A 16,828-nucleotide genomic window follows, 5' to 3' on the forward strand; every position below is an offset into this window, starting at 1 on the left:
CTGTCCCTGGGAAAATGTCCCTCTAGGAGAATTCCTTGTCCCATTTCTGTGTTTAGCCAACGTGTGAACCATGTGGCTCCAACGAACTTGCAAGGATCAGACAGCCTTACTGACCTGCAGGTCAAGTAATCCCTGGCTACTCAAGAAGCATCTACCCGGGATGGGTCCATATGTTTTCAGTACTTCAAGAGAATGCTGCATCTGGGAAGGAGCTCCATGGGGCCAGGTTACTATCGGTGAATTTGGCTGAATCAGACATATCTGCCCTTTCGCTGTTGGCACAAAAAGCCACGCACATGTTCAAAGTTTTTCAAGGGTAAAGTTAGTAAGAGTATATAGCGTACTAACAGTCTACAAGTATAAAACCTCTGCTTCTTATCCCTAGAGTCTACAGAGTCAGGGCTTCGAACTTAGGGGGTCCACAAACTTGAAAGGGAAAAATTGCATCTTTATTTTCACCACTTTCTAATGGAAAGTTACATGTTTCTTCTACTATATGTGTTAACAAAAACAAGACTATTAGAGTCCACTGGCTTCACAAAGCTTCCAAAAGGGTCCATAGACTAAAACAATTTTAATACCCCTGTTCTCTGCTGTTATTCAAAGCTTTTGATGTAGGTGAGGTCACAGTTATATATTGAGGGACCCATTTTTGTGCAAATCAGAGATTTAATGGGAGCAAAAGTGGATGATGAGTTTGACAAACATCCTGAACGGTAGGTTGTCGATCATGTAGGTTCAGGTGGAAAAGAAGATATTTTTATTGCTGGACCACTGCAGAAGTATCCCTGCACTTAGGCCTGAAAGCTACAGGAGGAGTTGACTAAGCTCTATGTTCAGAGTTGGTTAGGAGAAACAGCTAGGCAAGGGGTCCCAGGGAGGAACACATTCATTTTGGGTTTGGGTTTTTTTGTGTGTGGGGGCTTTTTGTTTGTTTGTTTGTTTGTTTGTTTGTCTTTAGAAGCCCTTCATGGGTTTGGCCCACACTTGCCTAGACAACTGCGCATTCAACAGACACCTGAGCAGTGAGGAGCCTTGAAACCACTAAGACTAGGCCTGGCCATCACAAGGGGGAAGGGAAAACAGAGTGAGAGACAGGAGAGGAGGCTTCTGTGGCAGAAGGGTAAATCCCAGAAAGAGAGAGTATGGGAGGAGGTAAAAGCCAGGAAGGAGACAAATCCTCAAAGTCTAGTCTCAACACTATGTACACATCCTTGGTTTCCAGAGCAGAAGGGATTCGACTGTCAAAAGCTCTCCTTCAACCTTTCTTTTCCTTTTCTTTTTCTTTTTCCTTTTCCTTTTCCTTTTCCTTTCCCTTTCCCTTCCTTTCCCTCTCTTCTCTTTTGTCTCTCCTCTTCTTTTTTTCTTTTCCTTTCTTTCTTTCATTTTCTTTCTTTCTTTCTCTCTCTCTCTCTCTCTCTCTCTCTCTCTTCCTGTCTTTCTTTCTTTCTTTCTTTCTTTTTCTTTCTTTCTTTCTTTCTTTCTTTCTTTCTTTCTTTCTTTCTTTCTTTCTTTCTTTTTCTTTCTTTCTTTCTCTAACGCAGCATCTATTGGTCGCATTGCTTAAGCTCTTCCGGCCGGTCAGAGGAGCAAAAGACCTGGACTTGTCAAAGCCGAGGGAAATTGTGTAAATTAATCCCTCGCTAAAATGCGGCCCGAGCGGGGAACAATGTATTAAATGAAGAACGTCTCAAAGAATCTGCCAACCATTATAAGTAAGTTAATTATTTTTTTAAAAAAATTTAAAAGAAACCCTTTTTACTGACCAGGAAATGTATAAGAATAGTTCTCCGTGCTGGGGGTGGGTGGGGCAGCTCAATCAACTCCAAGTCAGAGTTCCTTGCAATCTGTCCAAACTTCTCACCTCGGCTAGGGATACGGGATCTTTTACTCAATCCTTACAACTTCTCTTAAAAATCCAAGCTTTCCTCTGCTTTGGAGGCCCTTTCTATGGCCGCTAGGGAGGCCCAAGTACCTAAGTTGGCATTTTTGGCTTCAGAGAGCAGGGCAGGCGTTAGGGCGAGCAGCCCTTTAAATCGCCAAGCTGTGCAGCCAGCCCTAGCCGGTCGGCGGCGCAGACAAAGGACACTCCCCCCCTGTTCAGGCGGTACTAGGCTAGGCCGAAACTGAAAGGTTTATTTCCGCCCGCCGACCCCCACCCCAAGACGGTGGAGCCTCAGCCTGGGAGGGCGTCCGGCGAAAGGAGGCCGTGGGCCCGCAGTCCCTTTCACAGCCTGGGCTGGGAAACTTGGTGTCCACTCTTCTCAGAGCCCTAAGGGCTAGCGAGCATAGACGCAGAGACTCCGGCCACTGGCAACAAGTGGAGGGAGCTGAAAGTGGAAGTGATCGCGGTCCCCTTTCCCAGAGGCTCTGTTTGGCGTCAGGGTACAGAGCTCAAGACTGCAAATTGACACGGGGAGACCCGGGGATGAGGACCTGTTTCTCCTTGCAGCGTGCCCCTCGCCTCTGTTTCTTTGGCCAGCCGGCCCGCGGGGCGAAGGGGTTTGTGGCGGAGAGGATTCTTAGCCCCTCTCGGGAGAGTGGCGTGGGTTCGAGGCCAGTCTCTCCCAGGTCGTTCTGGGTCTGGTCAGGGCCGGAATCTTGGGTTTAGGGGTCTCCGAGCGCCACTTGAAAGGAGGGTCTGGCAAGGCTAGGTGGGAAGGATAGAGTGGGGAGAAGGGAAAGGGTCGGGGAGTCCAAGGAAATGAGAGAGACATGAGGGACACGAGAAATTTCGGCAAAAGCGAGAAAAATAATAATAAAGCTCAAGGGCTGCTAGCCTGAGAGTTTCCTCCGCTCCCAGACGCGTAGTTTGCAGTCCCTGGTACAGCAGCCCCCTCCCCCCCCCTCCCCCCGCCTCTGGCTCCGGGGACAAACCCACCAAGCAGGCCGCCATCCCCTCGCGCCCGGTGCTGCCCCGTCCGCAGGGCTGGATCTGCCCGTCTAATAACCCGAGTACTTTACGTAAGGCGCAACACCCCCTCCCCAAAGTCGTGGTGAAAGAAGGCATAACCCAACCCCTCTCACTTCCTGGAGCAGTGAGGCAGAGCAGATCTACTCAGCTGTCCAGAGAGGAGGGGGAGGGGGCTCAAGAGGAGAGAAAAGAATCCGTGCCCGGGTCAGAGCGCATGAGCAGTAGAAGCAAGATATGTTGGGGGTAGGGTGGGGTGGGGTGGAGAGGCGCTGGAGCAGGAGTGTGTGTGTGTGTGTGTGTGTGTGTGTGTGTGTGTGTGTATCTGCGTGTGGCGGGACCTGTCATTGCTGACGTCGGGCCCGGCTGCGGGCCAATAGGCGACCTAGGCGATTGTTCCTCTCCGCGGGCCCCGGCCATGGCCCCGAATCTCTATTCACTTCCTCACGCGCCCCGCTGCTACCTCTGTAGTGTACGGGATTTCAAGTAGGCATTAAAGACTGAGGGAGGGGGGAACACACCCCGAAACTTGAAGGGGAAAAAAAAAACTTTGCATAAGTTTTTTGTGGTTGTTCTTTGCCCTCCCTGCTGTCAGGTGACTGGCCTGAGCGACCTGACCTAGGGAGCTCTGGGGAGCCCCGGCCAGGATCCAGCAGGCCGCCCTCTTTCAGCAGAGCTGGGCACTGAAATTAAAAAAAAATGGCTGGGGCGCTTCCGCACCACCACCACCTAAAACATCACCGCTTCCCTCACTGCCATTTCCCCGCAGGGCTCCGAGACCCCTGAGTGCTCCAGGGGATTGGCTGCCAGAGCGCTCTGGGGGCGCAGGTCGGGCCCCTCTGGAGCACATCCCGGGGTCCCCGAGCAACCCACAGACTCAGCACTGCGCACCCCACTGCCCTTTCCACCTGCCCTGCAGTCTCTCTCCTTCTCCCGCTCATGGAGCGGCAGGGGGCTCTACCGAACTGCTGCCCAGCCGGTCCGCAGTGGAGGTGCTTGGCCTCTCGCTGTCCACTCCTTTCGCTGCTGCCTCTGTCTGGCTCGCGGTCCCGGCGCTGACGGCAGAGGCCGTGGTGTGGCTGGGCTGGGCCTGCCCCCCGGGGCCCGGTGGAATGCTCGGCCCACGCCGCCCGTTCTCACGCGCGCTATTTGTCTCCACAACAGGTAGCAGCTCCGGACACCATGGCCCCCAGCTTGCTGCCGCCTCCAGCCCCTCGGTGTTCCCGGGCCTTCAAGAGCAGCCACCGCAGGCCTCCCCCAGCGGCACTTTGAACGGACTCCTGCGTCTGGGGCTCCCTGGAGACATGTACGCGCGGCCCGAACCCTTTACGCCGGGACCGGTGGCCCGCAGCGACGCCCTGGCAGCTGCCGCGGCCCTGCACGGCTACGGGGGCATGAACCTGACCGTGAACCTCACGGCGCCCCACGGTCCCGGTGCCTTCTTCCGCTACATGCGCCAGCCGATCAAACAGGAGCTCATCTGCAAGTGGCTGGCAGCCGATAGCCCCGCGCCCCCGCGCCTCTGCTCCAAAACTTTCAGCACCATGCACGAGCTGGTCACGCACGTCACCGTGGAACACGTCGGCGGCCCGGAGCAGGCCAACCACATCTGCTTTTGGGAGGAGTGTCCGCGCCAGGGCAAGCCCTTTAAAGCCAAATACAAACTTGTAAATCACATCCGCGTGCACACGGGCGAGAAGCCCTTCCCCTGTCCTTTCCCGGGGTGTGGGAAGGTGTTTGCTAGATCAGAAAATCTCAAAATACACAAAAGAACTCACACAGGTCAGTATTCGGCACTGTCTGTCTCGTGCGGACCCTCTGGGGGAGCAGGCGGCCTCTTCTGGGACCTCGGGGCTGGATTTCCTCAAGTTCCATCTGGGTGGAGGGAGGCTATCTTGGTATTTCCATGACCCAAGTCCATAAAATACTAATTATGCCCTTCTATTAGAATCACAGAAGTTTCCTGAGCCTGTGTGTGGAGGAAAGCAAGTGATTTCTGCTCTGTGAGAGGGGGCGAGTGTGAACATACTTGGGTCTCTGTGTGTGCAAATGTGTGTTCACTGATCGAGCTTGATTTGCAGGTTTTAAAACAGCACTATTCCCCAAAGTCATAAGACATAGTACCAATTTCATTTTCTTGGTCCTTTTGGAATCCTGAGGCAAGTGCTCTTCCCCTGGTGGACTTGACAACCTGACTAGCACCTGCACTGAGGGATCATCGGGCCCTTGGTGTCTTCTTGAGGATTTGGGGGTCTCATGGGCTGACTTTGCCCAGGTTTTGGAGCCTTGGTGACCTGACACTTGGGATGTTTGACAAACTCCTTTGCTTTAGCAGAGACCAAGGAGACTCATCTGCCTTATATGTCGTTTACTGAGCTGTTAAGTGAAATGGGGACATGTGTCAACCACATCTGTTAGTTCTAGTTAACAGAAAGAACAGGAGCCTGCTGAAGAGCATGCAAAGTTGAACTCCTCTGGCCAGAAGCATCTCTAATTAATGCAATTGCAAGGAGAAAGTTTTCACACTTCCCAGAACAGCCTGTGAAGTTACATTAATTAGTTTAGCAGCCGATGTTTGTATTCTCTCTAGCTAGGGTTTTCTCACCCAAACACCCTAGAAGTTTAAGAAGGAAACATCTCCTCTCCTCTATTTTGGGGGCTGGAGAGGGGGACTGGTGGGGAGAGGAGAAGATAAAATAAGTTCCAGCTTGGTGCCCCCCGCTTCTCTTACTCTCTTGGGGCTGTACCTTACTCACCTCTCTTCTTGGTGGAAATATCAGCAAGGATTGAAGTCAAAGGACTCCCCCAGGCTGTTACTGCTGGGGAAAGAAACTTGCAAATCCTGATTTCTCCCCCAAGCCCTGCAATCTTGGGGAAGGTCCTTGGCCAGGACGCTGGCACAGGTGGAGTCCAGACCAAAGTCCACTCTTAGTTTCCTTTATTTCCATAGTATATCTAGAAATGTACAATTTCCCCCCCACTGTTTCCAGTATCTTTCCCACCCCTTCTGCAAGCAGTTGTTCCCCTTTAGCGCTCTCCGAGTTTCATCCCAGAGGAGGGGAGGAGAAGTGAGGCCCCATCACCTCCCACAGGCCCGCTGACTCCAGGAGTTGATGGCCCGTACTGAGAAGGTAGATGCGCAGTCCTGAGCCAGAGAAGGAACTCATTTTTAATGACGGGGTTTTTTTTTTTGTTTTTTTTAACAAACAAACTTTTACTGCTCTTTGCCGGCCTACTGTTTGAAGTCCATGAAGCAGAAAATGGTTAAATTCTTAGTGCAATCGACCTACAGCAGAGAAGCAAGTTCAGTGCGCCTGGGCTGGCTCAGGTTTGCGTCCATTCAGGACAGAATTTTAAGTGCGTCCTTTCCACTGGCAGTCCTGACTCATTATCTCTGGAGTTAAAAAAGAAAGAAAAGAAAGGAAGGAAGGAAGGAAGGAAGGAAGGAAGGAAGGAAGGAAGGAAGGGAGAGAGAAAGAAAAAAGAAAAAAAAAAAAACCCTACTGAGATCTCCTGCTCCAGCGTTTCTCTCAAACCCCCCCTCCTAAGTAATGAAAAGACAGAGAGAGGGGGGGAAAAAAAACAACAAAATGTTTCTCAAATGGCAATAGACCTCACTACAAATTATTCATGAAGACAGTTCTCGATTCAACAGGAAAATAATTGCCTTTTCAAATATTAATGGCGTTTCATTTCCTCGAGTCGCGGAAGCGGCGAACAGGAGCTGATTTCTCAGGAGTTGAGATTCTCCCGGATCTGAAGCCCGGGCCCGGCTTGGGAGGCAGCTGCCCCAAGCCCCATGCCGAAAGGTTTCACTTTGTGGCGGTCACAGCAATCCCGGAACAATGGTGCCGCCGCGAGGGAGATGCGGGGCAGCCGCCGAGCTCCGGCCTGACCCGGCCGCCTGTCCCCCAACCCCCCCTTCTCGGGACCCCTCAGCTGCGGGCTCGCCCCACCTTCCCCGCCAGTCGTTAGAGAGAGACAAGGCGGGGGGTCCCAGGTAGAGAAGTGACCGCGCCGCTACAGAGATGCTCGGTAACCTGGTCCAGCCACAAGTGCGAGAAAATGGCGCTAGCCGAACTGCCCCGCGGCTTCCGAACTTTGTCCGGCGGGCCTGGCGCAGGGCCGCGGAGGAGGCCGCTCCCGGGTGCTGAGCCTCTGGGAGGAGACTCCCGGCCCCTCTTGACTTAAGCCTCAGGCCCCGGCCGCTCCGGACCGGCTGCAGGGTCCTGGCCCTACCCTGCCTCGGCACATCCACCCACCCACCGACCCAGGGCGCAGCGCCCGGACACTGTGGGAAGGGAGAGGGCGGGAAGCAGTGTATGGGGGTGGGGGTGGGGGCGCAGTGTTAAGCGTGAAGTCCAGGGGGCCTCCTGCAGCTGGGGAAAGGCCGGGAGGGCGCGAGTGGGCGCGGCCTCACCTGGCATCCCTGGGGCCTCAGAACTTCCAGACTGCTCGAAGTGCCATGCTTTTTCCCCTCTGCTCCTCGTCTGGGATGAAATCATTGTTTCTGTTTTACGTGAATGTCCAACGAGGTGCTGGCAAGATGGGATAGGTGTGCAGGGGAATATTGGGGAAGGGGGGCGGTCAACCTCAAATTCTTTTCCTCCTCTGTGTTTTCAGCAAATCTTGTTTTCTTTTGCAGGCCCTGAATTGCATGGTTCTTGTAAGTAATCTTAGAAAGAAAAGAAGGAAGGGAGGAAGAAAAGTTTTAGTTTTGCAGATGCCAACAGGGATCAGAGAGGAGAAAACAAGGGGCAAATAGGGACACTGATGTATTCTGCATCTTTCTCGTTTTTGTTTTTGTTTTAATAAAATGGTGCCAGTGTGCCGAGAAATGGCAGATGCCAGCACCGCCCAGTGTTCCACTGTATTAGCAGTACTCCTGCAGGGTCAGAACGCAACGACCCGGCCCTGCCAGAACCCTGGGCTCACTATCCGCAGCCGCACGGAGGCAAGGGTTGTGCGCAAACCTCTGACTCCGCCTGAGCTTCAGCCCGGCTCAGGAATAGGGGCTTTGTGTGTTCAAACCTGCCCCAAAGCACCCAGCCTTCCTGGAAGCGGCGGAGAAGCGACCACAAAGGCAACAGTCCTCCAGCCATGCATCTCTTTCTTAGCCAGACGCTTGGTAGCCTTTCTCTCAACCCTGGGCGCCCGGTGGCATCCATTGTTTAAAGCGCCTAGACACTTCCTCTCCACCTTGCCACAGCATCTGCAGCTCCAGTAGGAACCTGGGCTTCCGGGTTCTTGGGGTCCTTTCCACCCCCACATTCCAGCGAATCCAGCCGCCAGTGAGCTCCAGGATTGGGGCTCGGTCTTCGGCGAATACTTCCACCCTAACGCGCGCTCGCGCCTTCCCGCGGCTCTATAGGGCATCGCACCACGAATCCGAACCCCTCGCGGGTCTACCCCGGCTGCCCGCTTGTCCTGGCCTGGTCTGATCTCAGCAGCTGCGCTCATCCCGAAGCCGCCGAGCTCAAGGGTGCGATTACGCGAGAGGCCTCGGATCCCGCCTGGCGCGGGCAAACCCTGCAGCGCCCGCCTCTCAGCTCAGGCCTGCAAGGCCCGAGAGCCGGGCGTGGGTGGTCTGGGGAGGCTTTTCGACCTCTCAAGTCAGTTCGGACTGGGAGAGCAGGCTGCCAGCGGCAGCGTCTCCGGGAGGCTGCTGGAGCAGCGTAATAAAATATTATTGCCGGCGCGCGTATCTGGAGGGATCCCGGACGGTTTAGGCAAGATTTGAAGAATGCTGCTAAATGTTTGCCCTCAGGGGGTAGAAGGGAAGGGGGAGGGGGCTCCATTTCCCGTAAAAATCGCGTCTGAAGTGAATCATTGCTCAGAATACCTTTTCCTGCAGCACGAATCCACATTATGCACATATCGTGTGCAACGGCTGCGCATCTTTAAATTATTCCATCACCTTGGCGTTTGCACAAAATCTACTCTAGTAAATAATTTGGGCCATGGTAGGGTGCGTGCGGGGTTGACTACTGTGTGTGGGGGGGTGGTGTGGGGGTGTGTGTGGGGGTGGTGGGAGGAATACAAACGTTTGGCTAGAACCGCAATTTTAAAGCAAACGGACGCTAGCTCCTCGGTCAACTCTATTCTCGGGCAAAGATACTTCTGGTTCCGAGTGGAGAAAATTTGGAGGAAAACAACCAGAGTGGATCAGGATGGAAACTCGACAAAGATGGAGTCTTCATCGCTCCTCCTCCGTACCCTCCCCCGCCCCCCGCTCCGGCCTGGGCGGGAGAGGGGGAGGGGTGACGGCGTGCTGGAGGAAGCTCGGGGCGCGCTCTGAGCGGGCGAAGGGGGTGCTAGTCCTGAGAGGCCAAAAGGAAAGAAGGTTTATGAAAATCTTCTGTGGGTCTTTTTCTAAAAATGACAGAGAAATTGAGAAGGGTGGTGAGGCCAAACTGGGGCCACGACCCACGCGCACTAATGTCTCTGCGTTGCCTCCACCAGGGGAGAAGCCCTTCAGGTGCGAGTTCGAGGGCTGCGAGCGGCGCTTCGCCAACAGCAGCGACCGCAAGAAGCACTCGCACGTGCACACGAGCGACAAGCCATACACGTGCAAAGTGCGCGGCTGCGACAAGTGCTACACGCACCCCAGTTCTCTGCGTAAGCACATGAAGGTGCATGGGCGCTCGCCGCCGCCGCCTAGCTCTGGCTACGACTCAGCCACGCCGTCTGCCCTGGTGTCGCCCTCATCGGACTTCGGCCGCGACCCGCCGGTGGCCTCCTCGGCGGCGGTGGCGGCGCGTGGCGCCGACCTGAGTGAATGGTACGTGTGTCAAGGCGCGGGCCCCTCCGCAACCGCCCCCGCCGCACCCCCAAAGCCCCAGCCACCACCTGGTCCCGCCGCTGCCGCTGCCGCCACCGCCTCCGGTTTTAGCGCTGCTGCTCTGGTTGCCGCTTCCGGTACACTGACTGCTTGTCTAGGCGGGGTTACTGAGTCTTGAAGAGAGGGCGAGGAAGGAAGAAAGGATGGAAGGGAAGGAGGGAGAGAGGGAGGAAGGTAACCGCTAAAAGTTGTTAGAGCTCATTGAATATGCTAATATAATATCCATTATTTTAAAATATAAATATGGTTCCCATATTTATTCCGCAATCACACCCAGCACCCTCCACCCACCCCCATCGACGCCTTCACGACTGAGTAGCGTGACACCAGTGTTTGGGTGGAGAAAGTACAGAAAGAGACAGACGAAAGAAAAAAAAATACACATTAGGAGAGTTTATGTGCGAACTTGGCAGCTGCAGGCGGTGAAATTAAGACCACAAAGTCCTCTCGTGGTTCACAGAATGTGAAATGTTTTCCTCGAGGCCTGGGCTGCTGGGACTGCCACCGGGACTCCCTTCCCAGCTTCCATTGGGAGCCTCCTCGAAAGTTCCAATAGCAGAAGGTGGCAGAGGGAATCCCTGAGCCATTATCGTGCCTATTTCCTTCTACTTCTGCCTCCCTACATTCTCTCCTCCTTCAGCTATCCTCTCAAACAAAAATGCACAAGTCCCAGGTCCCAAAATTTCCAACTACTTATACAAAGGAGTTAAAAGGGAGAGAAGTTTAAGCACCTACCCCTGTGGATCACATGCCATTCTCCCAAGAGCTCCCAAGGCCCAAGCACCCAGAAATATCTGCTCCCTATACTTCTACCTCTGGGATAAGGTGTGAGTCCTAACAACCGAAAATGCAGACATAGGAGTGCTAGAGGGGCTTTAGGATTCAATGCTCTGAAGCCTCCTGGGAACAATCACCCTCTCCCCACCTCACTACCCTTGTAGAAGAGCTACCTTTGAAGTCTTGTGGGTGCTTTGGCATTGGGGGTGCAGGGTGGGCCAATGACGTCACTAGGCCAAGGCCTCCACAGTGAAGGGATCTGGCCTAGGGAACAGTGCCTGGATGAATCTCATCAATTCTGGGATAATCTTTGTAAAAAATCATACAATTGTTCGTCTTATTTTTTAAAAGGTGTGGGGGGGGGGGGGAGGACAAGAGAGATTAACTTCAATAATAAATGTTTTAAAGGCAAATACCCAATGGGCCTAGATCGAATGAGTATTCGATATTCTGGGGACTTGGTCCCCAGATAAAGAACCAGATGTTGGGGGCAGAGGAGAGGAAAGTCTGCAATTGTTGCCAAGGAGGGGAGGAATCAAGGCCTGTTGCCCAGTCTCCCACCCTCTGCAGGAAGGATGGGGCTGCCCCCAAATCCTTGCTAACATGAGGGAGGGGGTTAGAAAGAAAAAAGAAGGGTGAAAAAGCTTTGGTAGACCTATCCCAATCCCCTAAGAATTGGAAGATGGACGCTCTGGTAGTCCCACCTAGGGGGAGCCCGCTAGACTGCCCAACAAGTCCTGGCCCTGCAACTCTGCTGGGTTTTCTTCTACAGTCTCCCCTTCAGACACTATTAGACAATTCTCACTCCTGCCCTGCAGCCTCACAATTTCATCAGATAAACAATGTCCTAACTGGAATGGGAGTGTTTTCAGTACCTCTCAAAAAAAACCAGAATCTTCCAAACACACACTTAGTGAATCTATTCTTGTGGAAGTGGCCCCGCAATCCCCTCCCCCCACTCCTCTCACCCGTACAATGGAGTCCAGAGGCCGCCTGGCCAAGGGCCGGCGGCCTGCAGCAAACGACTCGTTCCCATCGGGGAAACACCCGCCCCACCGCCAAGGTGGAGAGGGCATCTGCAGAACTTGCTTCTTCTGACGTTTAAAAATTCTTCCCTCTACAAATCGGACTCATTCCTTTCTCTTCTGTTTCTAGGCCCCTGTTTGCCTTCCACTCCCATCCAAAATAGTGAAATAAAATAAAAATGCTTGGTCGGCCCCTAATAGCCTTTAATTTTTCATTTGCTTGTTACAGATGTCCACCGCGTTGCTCGCAAGGTAATCTCGCCCAACGCAGCTGAGCGCCCGCATCTAGCGCCTGCGACATCAAAGGGTCCGCGCACAAAGCAATGTTTCTTCGCCACGGTGCATCTTCATGGTAAGTTAGGATTTCTATGGCAATGGGCAAGTTGCACTGAAATCCTGAAAGGCCGAGCCTGGAGCCCGTCCAGGCTTTTCATTAAGGACATAATATTTACGTCTAACAGGCCTTTTTTCTTGTGTATACAAGTATATATTTTTGTTTGACGCGGACTAAATCATTTTCATTTAATTTCCGGTAAACAAAACCCACGCGAATGGGCACTTGTTCCCGATCATAATAAAAATGGATAATAATGTGAGGGAAGAAAAGGGCCGCTTGAATCGCCGCTCAGCCCCCTTTGTTTCTGCTTTCTGCGGTGATCAGAGGGCGCATTTGGGTTTGATGGCGAGTTTCTAAAGGCGAGGAAATGGTTTGTAAGAGGGGAAAGAAAAGGAGAAAGGTCTAATCAAGCTCGGGTTGTTCAAAGAGTCGGGTTTTGGGGTTGAAAGTGTGAGTTTGACGGTGCATCAGCATGCCGCGTTAGGCTCGCCATGGAAATGCGCGCGGGGAGCGGCCGCTTCAAAGGCGGCACACTTCACTGCAGACACTCTATTAAGATACATTTGCGCTGACCTTTGCTTTCACGCCATTTAATACTGTCACTACGTTCTCCAGTATATACTTCCTCTTTGGAACCAGCGTCGCCCGCGTTTAGGGGTTCACCCTACACTCCTGTGGGGAGGGAGCATTTTGATGCCAGGGACGCATTCAGGAAAGGAGGAGCCGGACTCCGTGCACCTTGACTGCGCCCCCAAAGAAGCTCCAGGGTCAAGAGTAAATAACTTTAGGGCAACCTCAGAAGCTTAACAAATGAGCATCCCCAGCTCGATTTTGTGCAAAACGCCTCTCTGCCACTTGAGCAGGGTACAGGCCTGAATTTGAAAGGGACTTGTAGAGGGGACACACTGGATGAATCTAAGGAGTTCAAACTGTGCCTTTGGGACATTACCACTCTGGTCCCCAGATCAACCCATTCTGCCCCCTCTATCCCAGAGGTCTCTTGCAGGCCCCCATATTGTTTCTCCCTAGTGTGGGGCATAGGATACCCATCAGGCCTAGGCTGGCCCTGGGCATGAACTCAAGAGCCCAAGGCCAAGGGGATAGGGAAGATGGCAGGAAAGTTAGAAGTCCATGTTCCCTTAATTGTCTTGTTGTTTATTTTATCCAAGTACCCCAGTGAATAGGGGAAAAATAAACACGGTGAAAAAAAAAATCAAACAGTAGAGTCTTCTTTAGTGCCAGTCCTTGTGGTTGAATAAAAAGGATGGTCCGCTTTCCATTGAGCTGAGAAATCTTTGAAGTGGGAGTTATTATCTGAGACATTCCTGCTTGTCGTCCTAACAACGCTGATGAAACGTAAAAGGTTCTTTGTCAGCGATTTGTTCTCCTCTCTGTCAAACTCCCTCTGCCCCGTTAGTTTCAAACCGTTTCTAAAGAGATAAAATCAAACTTCTTAAAAAAAAAATACATGCACAGTACACTAACTGATAACTTTAGGACTCAGTCCTGCTAAGGAAAAAACAAAAGCAACACAGAGACATCAGGCCCAAGGTCTGTGGAGGCACACAGATGTTGAGGGGCCTTTTGCAGAGGCTCTGGGACATGGGGGAAAGAATGCAGAGGAGGTGTAGGCAGAGGGTACATACCCCAAGCACCAACTGTGTGTCCACTTCTCTCTGTACTGGCCTGCACTCATCAGTCCCAGTCAGGTCACTTGGATGAACCTCCTTTGGGGACCCCTCAAACTCCCAATATTCTTGCCAAGGATGCTTGGAACCTTTGACTGCAGCCAAGCAATTGTTAATATTTTCTGCTCCTTCAAAGACAATCTCTTCTAAAAATAGACCCATTGTGTGTTTCTTCCCACTAGCAGCAATCAGCAAGCCCTTTTTGCCATTAATAGAAAGTAGAGTGGCTTGAAGGAGAGACATTTTTATCATTTCCTGTTTTCTTCAGAGTCTTGGCAATTGGAGTTCAGAAAGTTCAGTTTACAAGATAGTGTCCCCAAAGTGCATGCAAATACCCTCCTCCCATCCACATATGCAGTTCTTCATTTAATATTGTGCCCAGGAAAGAAAATTTCACCCTGTCCAGCTTTCCCCAAACCTCCCGATGTGGTTTTAAAGGTGGTTTACATACATAAGGATGTACTGGCCTCCCTACTCTGTGTGTGCTGAATAAATGATTTGTAAAGAAGTTTCCCCAAGCTGTAACCCATGCTGTTATTATAGTTGCTGCAAAATGTTGTCTCTTATATTGATTTTTATTTGTTTACTGGAAGTCCCCATATGTTTGTTTATATCACTAATTTATGGGAAATGTAATGATTGCAATGAATGTGAATTATACAGACAGGCAAATGTTTTGTAATCATAAATTCACACACACACACACACACACACACACACACACGCACACACACACAAGAAGCCTGACTGAGACCTTATACTATTTGGTACATCTCTACCCACACTGTTTGTGATTTATCATCTCTCCCCCTTAGATCCTTAAATTATGAACTAACCTGAAAGAAAAATAAAAGTTGTTATGTATTTGATTGAAAGTGATTGTTGAATGAAAAAACATAGTCGAAAGCTGTGGCTTCATCTTGCTGTAAATATGTAAAAATGGATTAAAATCTGTGATTCTCTTTCCCTCCAAAGAGCGTTGTGTACATGCAGCTCCATTTTGCTACTTTCTTTGGTAATAAATGTTGTGACGTTTCCCTTCCTCTTTTGAATTCGAGTGTCCTGTTATTACTTCATCATCCAGGGAGAGAATTGGGGCCCTCCTGAAGCCTCCACTCCTTTTCCCTGCCTCTCCCTCAGGGCTTTACAGAAACACCTCGGAAGCCTAGTGGTTCAGGACAGCAAAACGGAAGGGCCCCACCAAAGCGGCCTTTGTGAAGGAGGCCTTCTCCGTCCCCAATTTCATCCCACTGACACTGGCACTCCCCAACCAATTTCCGTCACAGAAGACGGAAAGGTAAAACGATGCTCTCAATGGCTTCCTGGAAAGGTAGCCTTCCCACCGCTGGGACAAGTCGCACCCTTTCACAAACCACTTTTCACTTCCCAGACAAGAGCCCAGTAGTCATCGGGAATAAAAACAGGCAAAGAACAAGCGAGAGTGAGCTGGCTTCAAGCCCTGCCTACGTCCTGATGGGGTACCTCGGGCACAGTTGCCCGCAGGAGTCTTCCTAGCTGGATCCCACTCCCTCCCGGAGTGGCGGGAGCTCAGACCTCACGACTCCCTTCAGAGAGCTGCGAAAGGCCAAGCCGTTAGACTGGCTAGAGCCCACAGCGACTCTTTCCTGGGTCCTGACCGGGATCTTCAGTGGGCTGTAGCTTCGAGTGCGGAAGCCCTATTTGGTCCTGCCACTAGAGATTTCAGATGTGTCAGAACCCCCTGAATCGTCAGAGCCTTGCTCCCACCTTCACCGCGCTCGCAGAGCCTGGAGGGCTCCTGCGAACCCCTCGCCCTGCCCCCCCTACTGCGCAGGCGCCGCGTCCGCACACGCTCCGCCTGGCCTCTTTCAACTGGTTCCTGTGGGTCTGGCGGGGACCGGGGGCTGCGCTCCGTGGAAGGGTCACAGCTGTTGGGGTTGGGGTGCTAGGGCTCCATCGAGAACACCTTAGAGAAGCAGCTCTTGGGGCAAAGGCTGCAGTACCGAAGAGAAGGTTGGGGGAAGGGCCCCGGCTCGCAAAGGCGATAGGGGGACGCGCGCGTGGGAAAAGAGCGGCCACAAGGGGAAGGCCCCTGGGGCCGCCAAGACCCGTCCGAGTCGCTGGGAACCGCGAGGGAGGAGGGCCATAGGATGTTAGTACTGGGATTAGCGCCCCCTCCCGTCCCTCTGGAGGAAAGGTCCCCCTCCTCCGGCTCAGGGACAGGTTAGAGGGGCCTGCCTCCACTGCCGCTTCCGTCTCCCCGACCCGGCCTCCTGGAGAGAGCGCTCGTTAAAGCCGTTTCACCGACAGAATCGCTGCGCTGGGGGGCATGGGGGTTGGGAAGGAATCTCGGGCTCAGCGCTTCGCTCGGTGCGCGCCTGGAGAGAGCCCAGAGCCAGGCCTTTCCCCTGCCCTCTGCATCCGTCTCGGGACAGCAATGTGCCTGCCGCGAGGGCCCCGGGGGGGGGGGGGGGGGGGAGGGTCGGAGGGTCGGGAGGTTAGGGCTCGAGCCATTCCTGGGAATGGAGGGAGAAGAGAGTGTGAGGAGGGATGGCTGCCCTTGGCAACTCGTGCTGGTCGTGCTGCGAAACACCTCAGCAGCCCCTGACGCCAGGAGAGCTCAGACTTCCTTCCGGAAACCACTAATTTTTGGCAGAAAGTTGAATGGGGTAGCCTCTGGGGGAGGTTGCAGTCACCGGTGCCCTAGTGCCCTTGGCTAGCCTCACCCTAGGAGACGAACTCACGTGTCCTCTGGGGATTACCCACCTCCCATCGCGCAATGGCAGCACCAAGGGCAGTTTGGGGGTATCTTAGCCTGCTAGAGGTTTCAACTGAGCTTTTCCTCCACTATCCTGTGCTTCAGTTTCCTCATCTGGTAAAATAGTTTGAAAGACTCTCCTTCACTTTGTTGGTTTTTTTTTTTTTTTTTTGAGCGTTAAATAAGATAATCCTTGAAACATTTAACGTTGACATGTTAAGTGCTTGTTAATGTTACTCTCGTTACTTTATATGACTCCGACTGCGACTTTCAGACATGTCCCCTAGTTCCTCCCAGAATCAGATGTCCAGACCTGACCGGAAAATGTACCGCCAGGGGCCTCAAGCTCCATAGCTGGGTGTACCTCTCCAGACAGCCCCGAGGCTAGAGGAGGGTTCTGAAACCAGGTGAGGTAACGTTCTCTGAGAGTTCCAGAGCCTGGTGCAGCAGGGCGCTAAGGCAGAGACATTTATTTTTTAAAAGGTCCAAGAAAAATTAAAGGGAATCGAGTT

At 52.6% G+C, this 16,828-nt stretch overlaps 1 protein-coding gene and 1 long non-coding RNA gene across 5 annotated transcripts in view; one reads left to right on the top strand and one right to left on the bottom strand.

Moving 5' to 3' along the window:
* ZIC4 (Zic family zinc finger 4) overlaps window positions 1-13,156 on the top strand; it is a 26,068-nt gene extending 12,912 nt beyond the window's left edge. For 3 of the 4 annotated variants that reach the window (XM_060638899.2, XM_060638898.2, XM_078432263.2), the window contains 3 exons: window positions 4,076-4,693; window positions 9,374-9,692; window positions 11,784-13,155. In XM_060638899.2, the coding sequence (XP_060494882.1) occupies window positions 4,076-4,693; window positions 9,374-9,692; window position 11,784 (938 nt within the window). In that variant the 3' untranslated portion in view covers window positions 11,785-13,155. Of the gene's footprint in view, window positions 1-4,075; window positions 4,694-9,373; window positions 9,693-11,783 lie in introns of all 4 variants that reach the window. The other variant, XM_060638896.3, reaches the window with a different exon arrangement.
* Window positions 13,026-15,395, bottom strand: LOC132683201 (uncharacterized). Its single transcript, XR_009612097.1, has 2 exons — window positions 14,416-15,395; window positions 13,026-13,321 (listed from the first exon to the last, which is right to left on the bottom strand). It is a non-coding gene; the product is annotated as an uncharacterized LOC132683201 (long non-coding RNA).
* Window positions 15,396-16,828: the final 1,433 nt, after the last annotated feature.

This window comes from Panthera onca, chromosome C2 (assembly GCF_046562875.1).
Source record: "Panthera onca isolate mPanOnc1 chromosome C2, mPanOnc1 haplotype 2, whole genome shotgun sequence".
NCBI lineage: Eukaryota > Metazoa > Chordata > Mammalia > Carnivora > Felidae > Panthera > Panthera onca.